This window comes from Pungitius pungitius, chromosome 3 (assembly GCF_949316345.1).
Source record: "Pungitius pungitius chromosome 3, fPunPun2.1, whole genome shotgun sequence".
Taxonomy (NCBI): domain Eukaryota; kingdom Metazoa; phylum Chordata; class Actinopteri; order Perciformes; family Gasterosteidae; genus Pungitius; species Pungitius pungitius.
This window is the reverse complement of record NC_084902.1, coordinates 10943351-10963839: the sequence shown is the minus strand read 5'-3', so window position 1 is coordinate 10963839 and position 20489 is coordinate 10943351. Positions and strand designations below refer to the sequence as shown.

The 20489-nt window shown below is 45.6% G+C and overlaps 1 protein-coding gene across 2 annotated transcripts; it reads right to left on the bottom strand.

Annotated features, from left to right (window-relative positions):
- Nucleotides 1-2500: 2500 nt before the first annotated feature.
- LOC119210525 (mediator of RNA polymerase II transcription subunit 13-like) lies at nucleotides 2501-20114 on the bottom strand. 2 transcript variants are annotated; one of them, XM_037460629.2, is made up of 30 exons: nucleotides 19219-20114; nucleotides 18212-18446; nucleotides 17120-17288; nucleotides 14306-14451; nucleotides 14008-14205; nucleotides 13110-13304; nucleotides 12862-13018; nucleotides 12660-12767; nucleotides 11856-12572; nucleotides 11528-11744; nucleotides 11340-11367; nucleotides 11102-11223; nucleotides 10914-11022; nucleotides 10629-10825; nucleotides 10325-10524; nucleotides 9191-10080; nucleotides 8925-9092; nucleotides 8604-8827; nucleotides 8291-8486; nucleotides 7801-8194; nucleotides 6755-6971; nucleotides 5756-5947; nucleotides 5384-5607; nucleotides 5154-5296; nucleotides 4906-5064; nucleotides 4463-4645; nucleotides 4179-4324; nucleotides 3804-3968; nucleotides 3511-3611; nucleotides 2501-3424 (listed from the first exon to the last, which is right to left on the bottom strand). In XM_037460629.2, the coding sequence occupies exons 1-30, from the start codon at nucleotides 19282-19284 to the stop codon at nucleotides 3292-3294; spliced, it is 6399 nt and encodes a 2132-aa protein (XP_037316526.2). In that variant the 5' UTR covers nucleotides 19285-20114; the 3' UTR covers nucleotides 2501-3291. The 2 variants fall into 2 exon arrangements, with proteins under 2 accessions (XP_037316526.2, XP_037316535.2); XM_037460638.2 differs by having other exon boundaries at nucleotides 10914-11004.
- Between the last annotated feature and the right edge of the window lie 375 nt (nucleotides 20115-20489).

The following is a 20489-nucleotide window of genomic DNA, read 5'->3' as shown; positions in this document are numbered from 1 at the left end:
TTGACATGATATCAAAAGCCAGAATGTATATCCGATGTCTTAACTGATTATCTGGCATAATTCCAAAGCGAGACATTTGAGCCGTCATAGGTCATGTCAGCACTCTGGTAGTATCTTTCTTACCTGTTGGATGAAGCAAGGTGAAAAAAAAAAAAGTCTCTTCCTGATGTTTGAGGGTTATTACAGTGAATACCAACGAGTCCCTTCCTGCCTGTTGATCAACAAAAAGGTCAAGAGATAAATACTTCCCTATGCATCCATTCCAATTATCAGCCACACCAACAGGAAAAGTGATCCTATTTCATCGTTCTTTTGCAGACCCTGAAGACGACTCCAACTCCAGCGCGAGGACCGCAGGTTGCTGTGAGCCGGCGTCAGCTGTCGGCTGCACCTCGGTCCATCACTCAGTGTTACTTAACAACACCAGGAAAGACCATTAACTACTCCTAATGGCTTAAAGTAATCGCATCAGCCCTCTGAACCCTCCTGATTCAGTTTGGGACTTGGGAGTTTTCAAGTGGAGACACAATCTGACATAGAAGTAAATTGGTAAACAAACCCGGACATATGTGAAGAATGTGTGTATGCAATTATGTCTAAATATCTCAAAGCATCAAAAGCAACTCAAAAATAAGGTATTTTCTATAATATTTACATTTTTTAAATATTTTTTTATTATTTTAATTACATCTAAGCGCAACCTACTTAAAACCGGGTTCGAACTCGTGTATGTGTATGTATGTATTATAGTATATATATATATATATATAAAGACAATGACAACACATTTAATTTAAATTGGACTTTCATAGCTCACTCAATGCACACAGCTGTGTTATAAGCTATGAAACACTTAAATTAGTGAATGTGATTCCTAACCTCCCTTTTCTTTAAAAAAAGTAGGTCGATAAAATATAAATAAAATTTACATAAATTAGTCTGCATTTAATCACCTTTGTGAAATAATAAATCTAAAAGCAGAATGGACAACCTACACATGTTCCTGTTTCCAATGGTCAACATGGAAAAAGGAATCTTATAAAATTTCACTTTTATACCACTAAAACCAGCAGCAAACACATCGGCCTCCAATGTAGCTCCACGTTATGGATTTCCTGACTAAATGCTTTGAAACAGAATTGTGCAATCTGCCTCAAAGCTTGTCCCGAATCACCCCAGACAAACTGGGCTACCCTTCGCCTGGATCCCATTATGCAGAACATAAGACAATGATAGGATAAGGCTTTGGGAAGACATGTTCTTCTTGATTAGCTAATTCCATTCTCACTAACCATCTAAATCATGTTAGTACGGGCAGGGTTAGGAGCTGTGTTCACCTCGCTGCAATCTTTTACCCTTTGGAACTCCTAATTCACACGAGCCAAGCGACCTTCACTGTGGCTGCGTATAGCTTCAAAATGTTGTTCTGCTATCTTGAATTCCTAATTTACCAAATGACTAATGATGGCCAGCGACTGCTCATAAATAAGTGGGCCTGCTTTTATCCACCTATGTGTGGATGGTTTACAAGAACAGAGATGCACACGGATACATTTGAGGATTTTCCTCATTACTCTTTTCCAGATTCAGCGAGGGAAGCGCTTGAGTTTATAGCGTCACCGTTTATTGTATGTCATCTAAACGTATCCGTATGCAGCCGTGTCACGCAAAGAGCAGCGCTTTGATCCAAAAGGGGACTTAGTGGGAGTGTTTGGCCACTGGGGCTTGACAGTCACGCATCTCATCATTGTGTGCAGTACATAGCGAGCCTGCTGTCTCTGTGGTGCTGCTGAGATTTAAAGGCTGTGCTAATAAGTCAGGTCATTTTCATCTTTAAATCATGATCCAACGTTTCCTCTCTTGCCCTCGTGTTACCAGCAGGACTCTGAATCTGCAGCCAGGGTCACTCCTGTGGGTTACGGAAGCGTTAGTTCATTTTCTAATTAATATACCTTGTGATCTGCATGTACAATGTTAAATTTAGTTACAATTTAATTATTTACAATGAGTAAGAGTTGCACTTAGTTTTATACAAACTATACCATGACTTTTTCCCTTTTTATCCATTTCCATTTTCCAAGACCTTGACTTTTTTTATTCTGTGACTTATTTTCTTGAGCTTGGTCTCCCGTAGTGGCGGGGTAGCTAGCTACCACTGTCCCCTCACAGCAAGAGGGTCCCGGTTTGGGCCCCTGGGCTAGATGGGCCCTCACAGTGGAGTTTGCGTGTTCTCGTTGTGTCTAAGCAGCCTGTGGTACTCGGCCTTCTCCCTACGGATCGGCTCTAGCCCCCCACAGCCGGGACCACTATCCATCCGCATCCCTCCTCCGAGGTAACATGCTTCATGGCTCTGTAGTTCTACTTTTCTTTGGTTTATTTTAACCAGTTTAAAATCATATACGTATCAATGTCTGAAAGAAAACTTTTTGGGTGAGTAACATTCATGTACCCAAAACCATAAAAGATGTGAAAAACAAATGAACAACAAAGAACATAATGTAGACGCACTTTATTCCTAAAACAGAAGCTGCACCATCAGTAGCGGCACACAATTATATGTACACATATACACACACAATTACCTAAATCTGTTATATAAAATATATAATCTGTACCTTTGAATTCCTCTTCAGAGCTCATTGAGTTACTGTGCGAGAGACTCTGGAGCCGAAGCAGAGAGAGGTAAGTCTCATCCACTCATTGGGTGGGACACAAATGCCCAGGCCAGCTTTTTCTTCATTTTTACAGCGTGGCAATAAAAAGGTCTGTACCCTTTGAAAAAATAATATACTAAAAGCAATCTACAGCAAATTCACTTGAACAGGTTTTTCCGTGTTGTAATTGAGACAATTACACTTTTTAAACCAATTCCTTTACAGTGAGATGTACACAACCTCTAGGATTTGTAATATATAAAAGATATTAAGCATTAAAAATTCCACATTTAAAAACTTACAATAAATAATATATGCAGGCATTTCATTGAGATAAAATTTCATAGATTGCAATCTACAGTCAATAAAAAGACAATTTATTTTCCTTTTATGAAATGTCCCTTGATCTTCCAAAATGCTAAAATGGATTCTTGGCATCTGATTGATAAATTGATTGGAAACTTGTAGTCAGTCAGTGTTGTTTGAGATACACCGGGAGTCTGTAAATGGGGAGGAAGCACTCTTATGCCTCTTCCTCATTTGCCCTGATGGAATCGGATCCTTCTGAGCAGGACATCCAAGGTTCGACTGAGCGAGCCTTCCAATCACATCCCAGCAGTTCGATCCCGTTAAGAGTTCAGAGCATGTTCTTGATGAAGTTGTACATTTGGGTGAGCACCACAAAGTGAACAGGCAGACAGGAGCGTCGGTCCTGCGTTGCAGGGTCGCATGTGAGCCAGGAGAGGGCGTTGTACTGCTCCAGAACAAATCTATGGGGCAGACGGCAAGGAAACTGTTAAAGATCCCGCGTCGTTCTCCTCGCTTTAACAAACGGACTCTTATCGAAGCACCTTACCTGAGCACATCAGAGGTGTGGTTGGAGTCCAGGGGATGGGAGTGTTTACTGTGCAAGAGCTCGTCTGATTGGACAGAAGACACGTGCAGGTGTAGTGAGGCCTGTGGAAAAAGAAAAAAAGGGGCAAAGACCCAAATTAGATTCACGTCTTTAGATGCATTGGTGCTTTTCAGAGATTCACACCGGATGGAATAAAGCGGTCGATATTGATACCAACATTTCTCCGGTTCCCGCTCTAGTGAAATGAATGAATCTACCATGAGCAGAAGATACGGCGTTTCTAGCGGACGTACCTTGAGGAAGAGCGGGCACTGGTTCTGGGCTTGAGGGCAGGCTGACCAGAACCAGTCGGGCAGGGGTCCAGCCTTGGCTGTTGAGACAAAGTAGCCCAGCGCCATCGGCTGCTGCAGGATGTTCAGAGCCTCCTCGTGGGACTCCATGCGGTCGGCACTTTGTCCCTGAAAGACAACATGGATCAAATTAACAACCACAGCAGCGCCTTAAAATAAATAGATCCTTTTTTCCACGTCACTTGTGGGTCATTTCCATCTGGTTTCTGGCATCACGTATCCATTTAGCAAAGCTAACTTTGCCGCCAAATAGATCAATTAAATTTTACAATCTGTACATTCAACATCGTTACAAACAAATAAATAAAGGTTACCGACCTTTCCTCCATCCCCCCCCTGGTGGAAGTGTGAGCCAGGGGAGTGAACAGGCGAGGTTGTGGGGGAGTTGGGCAGGATGTTTATGAGGTCTGGATCAACCATGTCGTTGTCAAACAGGTCAAAGATGCCCATTCCATCCGATCCATCTGCAGGGGGAAAACAAACACGCAGAGCGATCAGCTGGTCTGCGGCTCACGCGTAACGTTCATGGTTCAGCATCTCGACCAGGAAGCAGACATTAAGGTGATGCGTTACTTTGGGTACTTGTTAGCGGGGGACCGTACCAGGGTTTATAGGATTGAAGTTGATGTCGATGGGCTCCGAAGTGTTGGTGTTGACCTGCACCATGGCTGAGGTGGGGAAAACCAGGATGTGTGTGCAGGAGGTGTCCTGAGGAGTGCTCAGCTGCGACGTCTGCATGTTGAGTGTAGTGCTGCGACCAAACACCGAACCCGTGGAGACGGAATCTGCAGAAACAAAAGGCTGACCCGTCAGATATTCAGTGACCACGAGGTTTATCCTCAATTTTTGATCTAAAATCTATTTGGGCAACTTCTTGAAGGACATCCGGCTTAAAAGAAAAAGGCATTTCTTAATGACGTATAAGAATAAAACTGTGCAAACAGCTGAAAATTTAACATTCTCTTGAATTCAACACAAACTGTATTTGATGTAGCCACTGTGGCTGTGTTAAAGTCTCAGTAAACATGGTGGTACTTTCTTTTACCTGGCATGATGACAAAGGAACCCTGGGGCTCCATGGCAACTAGACAGGCGCTAAGGATGCTGGGAGTGTCCGCTGCAGAGATGCCACACAACCTACACGTCTCCTTCAGCCGTTTACTAAGCGACTGCAAGTTTCTCCTGCTCAGCAGAATACTCCAGTCTGGAAGAGCGAGAGAGGAGCTCGTTAGCGTGCGTACATGTACGTACAGAACCCCGCGTGCTCGACAAACACTGCCGCCATGTGCATACCTCTCAGCTCGCCGTGGCCCATTCTGCCGAGCCGCCCAATGACCACCCTCCACGGCAGCGACGTCACCTGCACCAGGCCAAGGCACCACTCCCACAGCTTCTGCAAACCCACTCGCCTGGCAGAGCCCTTTTTCCTACGAGCCCTGTATCAGACACAGCAGGTTTCACACGTATACAATAACTAAGCTGCCTGTGGGGGCTTGTGTTTTCCCGTTCATGAGTGCACATACCTATTGGGTACATCGATACTAATGATGCAGGTCTCCAGCAACTCCCCATGTTGGTCAGTGCAGGAGGCCAGCAACCAGCGCTGGTCATGTGACAGACAGTAGCCGACAAACAGGACGTTGTACTTCTGGGAGGCCTCGCCGAACGTCTCCCCGAGCTCCGTCTGCTTGTCTTTCACGGGAGCCAAGATGAAGGGCGGCGTATACAGGCGCAGACACTCGGGCCTCTGCACGGAAAGACAACATGTTGGTTGAAAGGGGAAATGACACAAGAGGCCACCGCGCTGCAACGCCAGACTCTGTTCGGGGTGCGATACGCCTTTTCTTTCCCAGAAGACACACCAGTTTCAAGCACGAGTCCAGAGCGGCCGTTACCTCTGGGTTCCTGAGCGCCATGTCGATGGCGAGACCGGGACCGAAACCCGTCAACGCCTTGAAGTTGGTGGAGTTGGGCAGAGGCCGACGACACTGAGTGAACACTGAGAAGGCCAGCGACTTGAGGTGCTGGCCGTAGAGGTGGCGCTCCCCGCTGCGCACGGGCTGCAGGAGATACTGGCAGGGAACAATCTGACAAGAAAAAAAATAGAAAAACAGTGAACTTTGAATATTTGGTAGACTTAATTATTGGGAAGTATTGGCCGCAATTCATACTTAAGTATCATCCTTTTTATCAATGAGTGAATGCATTTTCTACCAGTTTTGGTGAGATAAAATCCCAAAGATTGATGTAACAGTTTATGACTGCTGTTATGTACTATCATCATAATATTCTAAGCCTTTATAGACCTAAAATTCCCTTCTGAATCATGACAAGAACTACTACACATACAATGCTCAGTTAATGTAATCATTTTCAGATTACCAATTTTCAGATGAATTATACTCCTTGAATGTAGCATACTTGGTTGAATTACCAGCAAAGTCAAACCAAAAACAAAAAAATTTGTGCCTCTGCGAAAACTGACAGTATACGGTGACATACGGTAATTCAAACCCGCTTCATTCTACCATCACTGTACTAAAGAATGACGCTGAAGCCATTAGCACATACACACTTCAGGTTTCCAAATCCACTCGGACATGTTGATGCAATCCTGGTTTACTATACCACAGGTGTTGCAGTTATCACCTTAGTGTGTGCTAATGAGCCCCCCCCCCCTCCCTCCCTTTGTGTCAGCTGGAAAACGCGCTCTATTATGACTTAACTGGCAAAGGGGAGCCAATTGGACGCCATCAACCACAGCTCATCAGCAGATTCCCGCGGGAGAGTTGGACTGTGCAATCTTAACATGTCTAGCCAGTAGCAATAATACCAAGATAAGACTTTCCTAAGACATAAAAAAAAAAACACACAGATATAATGATGGCCTGTACCTGTACTGAGACAGCGTTTCTGATGCGAGCCGGCAGGAACTGGAGCATCTCCATGTAGCAGCGCAGCAGGCCCAGCGTGTAGGCGCTGGAGTGGACCTCTCGGTCGGCGCCTCGGTAGCTGAACGGGTCAACGATGTACACAACGATGGCGGGCGGATAAGACACGGCGTGGGATTCTCCATCCGTTGGCTTCCCCACCTTGTCCCTCTCCATTGTGCTGTTAAAGACAATGGTTCAGGTATCAGTATTTACATGTCCTTACAGAAACAGCCAAAGCTAATATTTCCCAACAAAACAGCACACAGAAAAAAAGGGCTGTGGTTTGGGTTTTTAAGGAAAATCAAAACATCTGCACAAAGAACAAATATTGGAGTTCCCCAATAGTTGAGGAGCCAGTTGGAAGGGATACATTGCCACCTAATGAACATTATAGCAGGTTTGGTTAGGAGGGTCATTTTGGAAAATGTCCAAAAAAAACATGTTACTAAAAACAAGCCAAGAAACAATCAAATATAGATTTTTTAAAGTTTCTCATGGGTCAAAAAACCTAATAAATGTAAACTACTATTGACAAGCCAGAATTGTTACAAATCCAGGTTTTTGTAGTTTGGAAAAAGGTCATAATTTGCATCCCTTTCTGTCGACACGCCGTCTTAACAGCACGATCACTGCTCAGCTGACACGGACAGCAGCGCAGAGATGGGCTGTGATAAGTCGTGTCTTGTATTTACATGTGAGACAACAGGGTGACATTCATGCGTGACATTTATCTGACAGACAGCTGTGGACTAGGGGCACTGTGAGAGCATTAAAAAAACATACAAAACAAACCGGAGAGGTATTTCTGACTAAACAAGTTGAGAATGAGTGTTAATTTACTGAGATTTACTAAATGTTATTTTAATGTAGGACTTAATGTCTTCAGTGTATTTGAAAAAAAAAAAATGAAAAAAAAAAAACACTGTACAGAAGTGGTAAAACCATCAGCAAAAACAAAATGTAATCTCTCCATCTGGATGATTCGTAGAATCTTGGTGTGAACCCACCTCTCTGGCGCCTCAGTAGGCCCTGGAGGCTGGTTGGCAGAAGGTCCGTTTTCTGCAAGCCCCCCGGGACCCTGTGGGTTCAACTGGGGTCCGTTCTGAGACGTGCTGCCCTGCATGCCTGCTGTCCCGAACGGCGTGTACGAGCTCGGCTTGGCTAAAGCCATTCCCCCGACAGTCTGGGAGCCTGAGGTGGAAGAGGGAGGGGTGCTGTTGATCTGGGCAGGCGGCGCAGAGCTGGTGCTGGAGCTGGTGGTGGTGGTGGTGGTGGGGGTGGTGCTCGGGGGTCCTGAGGAGGTGCTGGCAGAGCTGGAGGTCTGGGAGGAAGGAGTGGCCACAATGGGGCTGCGCTGGGACAACAAGGAGCTATCCAAAGACTGCTCTGACAGGTAGGGAGCTGAAAAAGAAAGAACATTTTTATTTTATTTTTTTACAAACTATGACCTTTCATTTGGTCAATTGGGATTTTAATATTTAATAGTCAAAGTGTTACCGAGATCATAGCGGCAAACTTGAGCAAATAGCTTGAGCTTGTTAAAGGCTTCATTGTTTCCATCTTTGGCAGCCATCTTAAGGAACCAGTCACTAAGGGGCTGCTCCGTCATGCTCCGGCCTTCAGTGGTGCCAACCTTCAACACGCCCTCTGGGTGACTCTTGCAGATGGGCCTGTGTTGCCCAAGCTGACATGCCTGAGGACAAAAGGGGGAGATAAAGTGAAAATTATACAGTGTGAATCACTTCAAGTGAGCTTGAACTGGATTAGAGGGCATGTCAGCACACGAGGTGTTTTCCTGCCAGGTGCCTACCTCATACATAGCACTGAGATCTTTGAAGAAGGTCTTTGCTCCGCGGAGCAGAGCTTCATTTTCAGGGCAGACGACAACATATCCAACATCTCTCTGGGAACCAAAAGGATCCAGAAGAAGCTTCTCCCAGTAGGGCAACCCAAACGGTGAAAGCACTACAAAATCATACTCGTAACCGACCAAAAAAGTGGGGATGGGAAGTGGCTCGGGGGACTCGTCGGTACCTGTAGTGAAGAGAAGACAAAACAGTCATTTCATATTTCTTTCAACAACCACTTTATTCCAAAGTAGATCTCCCACTCTGGTACACTTTCCACGCACCATATGATCCTCTCCCGGCCATCTTGTGGAACTGCTGCCAAGTGAGTGGTCCCTGAACGCCCCATGAGCGCACACTCCGTTTCTTCTGAATGGTGTCCTGCAGCACCGGCTGGAGAGACAACAACACCCGCAGCACATCCTGAGAGAATAACTTGCTCATGTCTGCCGCTAGAAAAAGACAAAAGAAAGGAGAAAAATGTGTTAACTCAGAGGGTTTGAGGCTGGTAATGGAAAAGAAAAACAAATGGAGATATGAAAACACATACATTTGCATTTTGGCCACTGATGAAGACAGGTGCTTTTCACTAGTGTTTCATCTACTTTGCCCCCTGACATATTGTCCATGAATTGCCTTCCGTGCTCCAGGGCCATGTAGCAGTCATTATAACAGTCTCTCTCCTCCACCCTCAGAAACGAACTGGGAGCCGAGCCCCGCTTCGGGTACTCCACGCCCGCCATCGGCGCAAAAGGGTTGGTGCACTGGTCCTGCAGCAGCAGAATGAGCTCATCCGGAGGCTTCTCCGTCAGGCTGCCGGCCTTGTGCGCCGTGGACGACCGCAGCTCTTCAAAGCACCGTTCCGTGTCCCGACTGGCGTCCGAGCCTCGCACGACGACGTCCAGCTCGTCCTCCAGAAACAGCCCGGCTGATTGGCCAAAACGCCGATTGGCCACGGCGCTGAAGCCACAAGTGCAGGGGTACTGGGCCTCGCCATTGTCCTTGAGGTACACGCCTACATCCGCTCCTCTGATGTTCATGTTGCAGACGCATACGCAGCAACTGTCGAAGTTGCAGTCCTTGAAGAGATTCATCACGGACTCCGAGAGAATGAGGGTGACGTAGAGGCTGTGCGCCTCGGGGATAGAAGGTACTGTGGCGGGCTCAACGGAGCTGAGAGGTCGGCAAGTTGAAGCAGTCGAGGCGGGGGAGTAAAGGTCAGAGTTGTCATACTTGAGTGAACCCTGTACGCTCGAGGGCCCGCGGGGCGTCCGTGGAGTGCGTGGTGTGCGAGGCGTGGGCACGGAGAAGCGCGGCGTGGCTGGGGAGGGCAGGATGCCCGTGCCGCTGTTGCTGGGAGGAGCGCTGCTGGACATGAAGGGCGTGTGGGTCTGAGGGGTGTAGGTCTGGCTGTAGTCAGGCTCCACACTGGGGACGTTACTGTCACAAAGAGAGAAACGTGGTTTCAAATTCGGTTCATATATCGTGGTTCCAACGGATTTTCCATTGGGAAAAAGCACATAGATGCCATTTCCAGAATACATTTTTGGTATTTTATTAACATATTTGTCAGTATTCATTGTGTAAATGTAAAGTCACCACAACAATCAACATTAAGTGAGCGCAATCATTTCTACAGACGCTTCTCTCTCTCTCTCCCGATCCCCCGGTTAAATGCACAAACCTGTCTTTGGTGAGGAGATTGACATTTGTCACTGGGGGTATTAGCTCCATTTTGCCCATGGTCCAGCTGGGCGTGTACACACAGTCTTCAGGCAGTTTGATGGGCAACAGACACTGACTGGGAAGCATCTTCAGGGGCGCGTACATGGAGCAGCCGATTAACAACTGACACGACTCCGGCTTGAACACAAAGGAGAAGTCCTAAGAGAGAAAAAAAAAGAAAAAAAGTTTAGATGGTGAAGTACACTGATAGAGAGGAAATGTTAAACTTACCCCGTACTTGGCAGGTGTGTGTCATGTCATACCTTTATTTCGGATGGCTTTGGGCTACAGAATCCCTCCTCTACCTCCATCTTGAAGTGGTTGTTGAGCTGGCTCCCGTCCAAAAGGGTGAGGCTGGTGCCCGCTTCCAGGCTATCCTTGCTGCCGGAGTTCATGGGAGAGTAACCCTGCTGCTCCAGGGAGGGCGGGGTGGGAAACATCTGGTGCAGGTCTGCGGAGCCTAGAGAATTCAGACATCATGACTTCTATTGAATCGGATGATAAATGGCTCCCAGGCGCAGAAATTAAATGGTGCCCTGCCGGCTTACTTATGCAAGACAGGGGGTCCGTCGTGGCTGCTTTATTGTCTTTACAGCCAAACTTGTCATCTTTTCCGACACCAGCTCTTTTGGATTCAAGCTGTGAAGACAACAAAAACTAACAAAATCAATATAAATGTTGCAAAACCCTTTACAGATCCCAACCTTTAATTTCCTGGCCATTCAGATTCTCTTACCGCTAGCTCATCTTCATCCGAATTAAAAATCTTATCCAGGTCACTGTATGACACGGCCAAGTCGTTCTCGTGGATCAGGCTGGTGGAGGCTGGAGGTTTACTGCCTGATGGGCCCTGACCATCTGCAACACAAAACAATTGGAGAAGAGACCTCGAATTAGACACAGAACTGCAAAATTTAACTATAATTCCATGTCCAACCTCTGGGACAAATGGTACAAAGTGAAGGCCTTCTCACCGTCTGCTGTTCCAGAGTCTTCGTCCGTCTGGATCAAAAAAGAAAACACAATAATTGTAGAAAGATTGATATCAACCTAACTAGAAAGAAAAACCTGGTCCAAACTATCCACATGCTGAACATCTCAAGCTTCAACCGCACTCTACCAGAAGAGATTTCAGCAAGAACACAATAATATCCAAACATACCTGATGTTTCTTGTTGCCGTCTCGCTCAGCTCCAGCCTTGTCCTTCTTGTCTGAGAAGCTGAACTCATCGTCCCCCTCTTCAAAGGCGTATGGGTCCGGATCCTCCCCGTATTCCCCGTCTCCAGAGGCTGAGACAAGATGGCTGTTTCTTCGCTGGGCGTAGGTGTTGATCAGCTCCTGGGACACCTTCAGGGGCTGCATGGAGCCCGACATCAACCTGGGTGAGGAGAGATTGCGCAGAGATGCTCAGACAGAGACAGGAATTCCATTTGAGCGCAACGGCTCCATTTGTCATAATGAAGCCACGGACGAGGGATTGAACACTCACTCGGTGACGGACACCACGCTTTCGGTTCCGCCGCTTCCCCCTGAATCGCCGCGTATTTTATCCACCGGCAGCTGCGGCGTGAGGAAGCTGGACGCCTTCTTCCTGGGCAGGTTGAAATACTTCCACGGGTTGTGGGTGGAGTTCTCTTTGGGGTTGATGGCGGAACCCAAAAAAACGGTGGGCTCTAAGGTTTCGCTGAAGGCTGCGGGGAAGGGCAGAGGCAGAGGCATGTTCTCCAGCTGAGGCTCCTCAGACGGGCCCTTCTGGGGCAGCAGACAGGGCTCCACCGACGGCGGGTAGAACTGTTGGTGAATGGGCGTGGACGAGTTCTTCATCTCGCTCGGAGTCATGCCGCCGTCTGCGTGGTCGCACGGGTGCGGGCTCAGTGGAGGGGGGGGCGGGGACCCGGCGAGGTCCGCGGGGGGGCCGTGCGTGTGCAGCGTCGGGGCTTTGGAGGACACCGTGTCCACGTGGTGCAGGCTGGGGTAGGAGCCCTCCTCCTGCGACCTTAAGCAAAGCCTCTGGGCCTGCGGCTCCAGGGACGGCTCCTCGCTCACAGAGTTGCGGTGGTGAAAAGGCGTCTGCGGCCTCTTCTGCTGCTTCTCCACCTTCTCCAGCTTCTCGCCCAGCTTGTGCTTAGGGGCAGGCTGGGCGGGCAGGCCGGATGACGGCGGATGTCCTGAGGTGCTGCTCGCCCGCTGTTTCTGATTCTTATGGCTGTGTGAAAAGAATAAATAACGCCTTCAGGGACCTCTCTTAATTGTAAACATTGTCATGTCAATTAATGCATGCCAGTCTACACACCGTGAGCAGTTGCAATGTGGTCGGTGCGTACACTCCACAAAATCCCAAAGTCCCGCGTTGTCCGACTCCTCCTCTGCGGTACCATTGGTCAAGCTAGTAAATTTCCTCCTAAGAAAAAAAAATAAAGCAAAATAGTCAGTCAGCATGAAGGGACTACTTTGACTGGCTGTGGTCATTTTGAGAAAGATGTAACAAAACATACTTGTTGCCTGTACGGTTGATGTTATACTCCTGCCACACGGACTCCACCATCTGGCTGGCCAGCCCGCGAGGGATTTTACCCCCGTGAAGGGTGTTGTTGGAGCTGTAGCCGTCCGACACAGAGGACAACTTGAGCCACCTCTGGGAAGGCTGATAATCTATACGGTAAGCAAAGACAACTAAGAACTTGGTACGCAGAATCTCACATGACTAAAAAGGGTCCGGTCAGTGCGCAGCTTCAAGTCTTACCAGTCTGAGCCTCCTCTGGTGACGTAGGAGGAGTCAAAGTGACGGAGGACATGGCGGGATCTCTGTTAGCAGCCTGGCCCTGCTGAGCCCCACACAGGCTTCCTGAGGTGTTGACTGAGCCCTGAGGGACCACAGCAGGGAGGTCCGAAAGGGGGAGAAGTACCAGACAGGAAGGGTAAACCATCCTTACGCCCGCTGCAAACAAAACACAAATCATATATTTACAAAACTTCTGCAATAAGAAATAATAATAATTCTAAGTGAATTTACCATTTTATATACAAAACACCACATTGCACAATCATTAAAAACAACAGGATTTGGTAGGAGAATAAGACAGGCATAGAGATAACTGGAGCAGGCAACAGAGAGACTTCTACATCTTTTAATCCATTTTGTTACTTGTCCAATATTACTTACTAAATCATTGGTAAGCAAAAAAATAAGGTCTGTTTCTCAAGCTGAGCTGCTCGTGTTGCCACCAGAGGCAATACGAGCGGTTCGACAAACTCAAAACCCTGCGAACACACAGCGCCTCTCGCGGGCCCAAGTTGTGCATCTCTGGTCTCTTGTTCCTCCTCCTGAATCGCTCTTTTCCTTGTTGTGCTAGCGGGCGAGCTGTATCCAGCATGCAGTTTTAAGAATGTACAATTATGTTACATAATGTAACAGTGTTTGTTTTACCCTGTTAAAAAGCATTTGTTGTGGGTTATAGATTGTTGTAATAAAGTTATAAATACTACTCAATCTCAATACACGTGAAAAGAAGTAGCTCCGTCCGCTACGACAGTTTTGTCAACTGCCGAAGAGCGACCAGTCGTTACGGCTACGAAAAATGTATACCGCAAGGAAAATAGAAACCGGCCCAGCTCTGCAATCCAGCGTTATGATGTCTTACCGACAAGGACCTCCACAGCGGCCAGGGAGTCATCCTCCCAGTCAGTATCCTCCATTTTATCTTCCTGGACCTTCTTGGGATTAGGGCTGATGGGATAGAACTGCCTCCACTCTTCTATCAGCTTTTGAGTAGGGTGGTCCGACATCTTAAAAGCCTGACCGGTGAGGGTACCATTCAAGCCGTACGGGCTCAGGATGACTGGAGGGAAAAAATATATCACAATACTCACGTATGATATATAATTGATCTAAAAGGCAAAAGGCTTTTTTTACGTTGTGCACGGCTGATGTGGTCCTACCTTGCAGGGGGCTGGAGTTCTGCTGGGCGAGGCTGATGTGTTCCTCACTGAGTCGCTGAAGAGGCTGATGCTGGGCAATCTCCACACTCGTGCACACATTGCTGTCACCGTGTACGAAGAAGGTGAATGCACAAGACAGGTGCTCGCTGCAGGGTGAGTCAAAGATAAAACATTGCAATTGTTAAAGAGATTTGTCCCAAAGCATAACCACATCATTTACTTTTTAAAATTTCCTTCACTTTTCAGTCAGCAGGCGATAGCAGATGTGACTCATAACAGGCCCATGAGGTTGCAGTAGGGCTCTAAAGGTTTGAGGATTCATACTATAAAGTCATCGTCCAAGCATCACACACATTCATTCAGCTGCACGCAGTTTACGTGGTATATGGCTGTATGCAGTCGGCAGTGTATGCGGAGGTTAACCCAAGAAGCAGATTAGCATGTTGTTTGTCCCGCCGTGTCTAGCGTAAATTAATCTGTGGAGCTGGAAGACCCGGCGACAGGTTCCTGCTCAACTAAAGCAGTAATGGAAATCGTCAGTCAAGGACGGTGTGATTATGGCGCTGCACCGTGGGAGGGTATGTGACTGGAAACGCATCCAACATGCAAACGCACATTAGACATAGCCCAGATGGGCCGATTAATAGGGTGATACAGGTTTGGCTGCTTTGAATGTTTAAAATATAACCATAGGAGGAAGAAGAAAAAAAACTCCATTCAAATTCTTAGTCTTATTTTGGTATTTTCACTATAGCATGTTGTGTTTCAGTGCAAGTTTACCAAAGTTGCAAGTAGGAAATACACATGGTCTATTACATACATTTCTCCTTCTCTTTCCCCTTTTAAATGAACAGATAAAAGTTCACTACATTATGGGTAATCAAATCAAATTTCTGAAATATGCAAGTACAATTCCTTGCACATATGCCATCATACTTCATGCATATACCTCCGATCAGATGCTGCACATAACACGCTTCTTGCAAGTTACAGGCTAAAATGCGAGTCAAAAATAAACATCGGGTCTTGAAATGTTACAATTATATTCACTTATTTTTCTAGCTACTTCTGGAGGGCCGTGTGCCCAAATGCACTAAAATAGTACTTGTTGACACGGTTGCTGTAAAACCACAGTGCTCACTAAGCATTTTCCAAAGACTGCCCAGCGCACCAGCCGGAGAGGGCAGGCGACAGAAAGGCCTTTAGACTTTTATATTATCTGTTCTGCGCTGCTGGCTCACGCACTTGTAGATAGCTTTATGTTGAAAAAAAAAAAAAAAAACAACAACAGAGGAAAGCAAGAAATCCCCTCCTGTTCCACAACAACAACTCTTTTATTTAGCTGCTAAAACACTTATTGACAAAGCTGCCAGAGCGAACTGAGGCAAAGGGGCTGCGCATCGAACACAAGTCAGCTTGGATCAACAGAGCAAAGATAATGGCTCAAATTAGTCAGGGAACTCCGGCCCGCTCATTCAAGAGCAATGCGACCACTAAAACTATGTCACCGCCCTTCTGTACAAGAGGCAAGGAAATACAGCTGTGCAGACCCCGCAGTTATTTATGTGCTGCTGCTGGTTCCCCTCAGGTTTGTATTTCTACAACAAACAAGTTCTGCCTTGCAGTTGGTTAAAAAAAAAAAAAGGTAGAGTGTAAACATTCAAAATTACCTTGAAGTGTAATGACTTCTGCTTGGAGATGCGTCACGCTGACGTAATTAAAAAACTAATTTTATAATCCGGTCATACTCAATCATTATTATTGTTATTAAACACTCAGAAAATAGCAGGATTCCAGTTTTTAAAATAAAACAACATTGCTTTTGTTGTAAATGCTTAATTAATATGAGAAAAAAGAAATGCTATGGTAACTGACCGAAATATAAAGCTAGCAAACGGAGTAGCTGATTTCCATTTAAAAAAGTCTAGCGTCATGGTTACACTACAGAAGGATGGTTTTAAGACATTTTTTAAAGCTTCTTTTTGTGAGAATAGGGATGATCAATAAATCCTGAATGGGATTTTTTACAGTTAAGGCTGCCACAGGCTAGGAATAGTTATGGGAAGTTTAGAGCACAACTACATAGTGCAGTTTACACTCATTCACACTCATTCATCGGCCTACAACATATCACAAACAAGCATAGAATACTGCATGCATACTTCAAACAGTGTTCACAACCCATGTGTCACACCGTGTAGTAAATCCAGCTCTTTATAAAAGACATCTGAAATACTGTAAGACTTCTTGGCTGGAATTCAAAGACCAAATAGGAATAAAAAAACAGTTCTGCAAAAGTTCATAACCCGCTCTTCTTCCACATTGATCTTCACTAATTGTATAGCTTCTTTTGCAGGAACCATCAGTATCGCTACATATGGCGACAACCTTGTTGACACTAGTTCAGCAGATTCATTTTCTAAAATAACTTTTAGACATGTCAACAACAGCATGTTTCTATCAAAACCGTTCAGGCCATTGAGGCAGCATAACCATGTCTATTTCAAAAAGAGGGATTTTATTGCTTAAAAATGTGGAAGTGGAATCATTTCGGAATAACGACCACCATTGAGTGAGAACATAGTCTTTGTTAAATAGAGAAAAACCAGAGAGACAGAGAGCAATAAGGCTTCTTCATGTCAAATACCAAAACAACATAGTACAGGTACAGGTAATTCCTGTGGATGCAAACAGAAAGCAGCCCCGCCACACCTTTCCGGGGCAACTTGACAACTAGTTGAGCCTTGGCTGCAATTTGTCACTTCACAGTACGTCATATAACTATGTTGTTGGACATTTGGAGGCCAAGCGTACCTTTTATTAATGGTCTTCTCCTCCTTCTGGTATGGCTTAACGAACCACTTGCCGATGCGAACGAAGCCGCGGTTCATGAGGCATCGCTCTAACAAGTTGTGGATGGCTTTGAACAGGAGCGTCCGACACTCGTAGGATAGGCCACTCTCCCACTCGCCATCCTCTTCACCTGAAACAAGGAAGATACATTAAAACAGATACTGGCGAACCGACCTCTCTCTTTCCCACACATTTGATACATTTCAATGTTTATCTTGTTGGTCATGTAAAAAACAAAACTAGTCATGCAAAATAATAGTCCCTTTGATGTTAACATGAAAAAAATATATTTGCAAAATGATTTCACCCGCAATGAAGGCTACCCATGCTCAATGGCGTTTCATCAAGAAACATAAATCATGCTATTAAATACAAAGTCCAAACTACAAAGTAAACCCCTTGACATGTAATTGCAATTCATGTGTGTTGCAGCTCGCTCTGTCCCTCTAATGACCCATCTGTGCGGTCTTCAAGTTACACCTGACACTCCTTAAGACAGGAGAACGGATAGCCGGCAACTGTGGCAGCCCCCAAGGGGCATTGCTTCACGAATAGGAAGCTGAAGCTACAACTAAACTCTCATACCAAATCAAGTCTATGTTAGGTGACTCAAGTGGCCAACATCTTGCTATTTTGCTACAACAAACATGCACTTCTGTGGCGGAGCGCCAATAGATTCCATAAGGCTTTAAATGATAAAAGCCCTGACAGAAACGAATCAGTTAGGATAGCACATGTTATCATCCACTGACTGTGTATTTTAAAACTGCATTCAAATGATTTGCTCCAAGTTAGAATGGTTGGCATTGTCTTCAAACACTAAACATGTTTCAACAGGAACAGCCTGTCCGTAAATGGTCCAATTTTCCCGCATTAACTATTGAGGCATCCATTTCAAATCGCTGCTTGGATTTGATAATAATATGCAGATAACTTAGGGGAGAAAATAAAACTAGGGGAGAAAAATGTTTTCGTACTATTTACAGAGGGGAATGAAATATGAATTTTTGTGTAACCAATTGTGATGAACATGGAGATGTTGGATGCACTTACTAGAGAGCTCATTGTGAATTAGTTCTGCAAAACTGGGGTCATCCCCCCACCAGAAAAGCCAGAGCTCTCTGCGACCCGGGGTGTGGTGCCTTCTCCACACACTCAGCACATCTGCCGCCAGGCAGCGGCTGAAACTACACAGGATAGGGTCCTCCTCGGTCACTGGGAAAAGGATTGGCGAAGAGGTGGGCCCTTGCCACACAAAACGCCGCCATTTTATTCCAGTTAAATCGGCCTAAAAGGAAAGGGAAAAAGAAAAGGTGAGAATGAACAATGCATAGCTGCACAGCATTAGGCTGATCATCTGTTGTTGACTGCATAACTAGTCAGTCACAGAGAGTGTGTGTGTGTGTGTGTGTGTGTCCTCTCCTAAACACACACAATAATAAAAGGTTGATGACTACTGTTATTCAGAAAATCACTTTGACTGAAAAAAAGGAAAAAGACTTGCAGCCCTGTTGGAAAGTTTTGCAATACTTTGTACATGTGCCACCACGATCATGCTTAAAACATAACTGTCATGCAGTAATTAAGTTGGTTATTATTTACCATTATTGACACACCACTGTCTAGAAAGAGATAACACTATTCCCCTAATTTAACCTATTTGACTTACATTCAAAAATGTGTGTCATTTAATACTGCAGAGTAATTTCAATTATAGAAAAATATCATACTTGACAGGTTTTAAATAATTTGCCTGTTGGCTTGACCTGTTACCATGTTATCAACATTCATGCTTGTTGAGAATGTCTGTAACCAAAGCGGAGTAAACACACCGCTATGCCCTTTTAAAAAGGTAAACTCTTGAACATATATAATCTGCAGTATGAGCTTTCTATATTATGAAAGTTAGTTCGATCACGGTTTGCAAGTTGCAGGCCCGATGCCTTCACGCCAGTCTGCAACTGACGTTACAAAGCTTGTTGCCTGATTAGCCAAAATGGCTTTCTGGCCTCTCGGCATCAGAGCTAACGCTAGCTAGCGCAGAGAGCAGTGTGTCTTACCAGGCAGAAGAGATTGGAGTGGCAGTCCTCCAAACTGGCCCCGTTTGGTACAAAGCACGAACTCATCCTTTCACTGCGTGGTTGTAACGTTAAAGTCCATTGTCTCAATCACCATCGGGGGCAATAGCTGGTGTAGTTGGGTAGCTGGCGGAGCGATCTTCTGTCGTAATTATCCCGTTAAAGCGCTGACCAACTTGCTAGCTACAGGCTAGCTACCGCTAGTCAACCAGACAACTTCTAACCGGCGCTAGCCTCCAGTAGCCCTGTGGCGCAAACTAACGTTAGACCGGCAACCGGATAGCGTTAACTGTAAGCTTTTAGCTATTCGATTCATCAACCCTAGTTGAAATGTATTGTCTGATCTGGTTAGCCGCAAGCTTGCAGCTACATTGCCGTAACACCAAATAGTCAACGTCAACACCACCCGAAAAGACCAACGTTGAATCAAACACAAGAAAAGTTAGATGCGCAATAAAAATCAGAGCTCGGAAACTAAAAAAAACTTCACCCCAAAAGCTTAGTCCCCGGTGTGCTAATGCTAATGCCAGCTAGCTGATCTGAAACAATTTCAAAGCAAAGGAACTCTCCCCTCCCCCTGATCTCTCCTAGCCTGCTAGCACAAAAGCTAACATACCAGAGCTCCAGCGCTAGCTTGCTAGCTAAATAAAACAATTAGCTACGCCGCCCTCCTTTTCGTTAAAACCATCACAGTGCTCCGTCATAGTAAAACTACTCTTAAAACAGATGAAATGCCGAATTGGCGAGACTACTCATCGGCTACTTTTCTCTGCCTGATCCATGGGTCCTGCAGATTTCCATTATTTCAGTTCATGGATTGAATTCTTTAATGGCGGCCAGGAGGACAACTCTGCCTCTCAACTCCTATTGGCCAATTTGTGGTAATGGGGGCGTCATCCGTCTTCAAGTAGCTCCATGACTTCACAGTTTACAAGATGAGAGCTCCGGTGCATCTGTCATACAGTCAGTGGTCACTCCTCAACCATGTCTGTTATTAAACATGTATCACTTGTTCAACATCTGCTGCGTGTGACTGACTTTTTTTTTTTTTTTTTTACATTAATCGGGACAAATGTGTATTTTTACAAATATCCATGTTATTAAAAAAAAAAGCAATTTGTCAAAACCTTTTGCTTTGGCATTTAAACGGTTACAGCAGTTATGAAGTTATCTAGGTCAAGTTGTGCAGACGATGGAGACCTGATCCCATCGGAAGGCTAGAGGCTAATAGGTTGATCACTTTAAATGGGAAT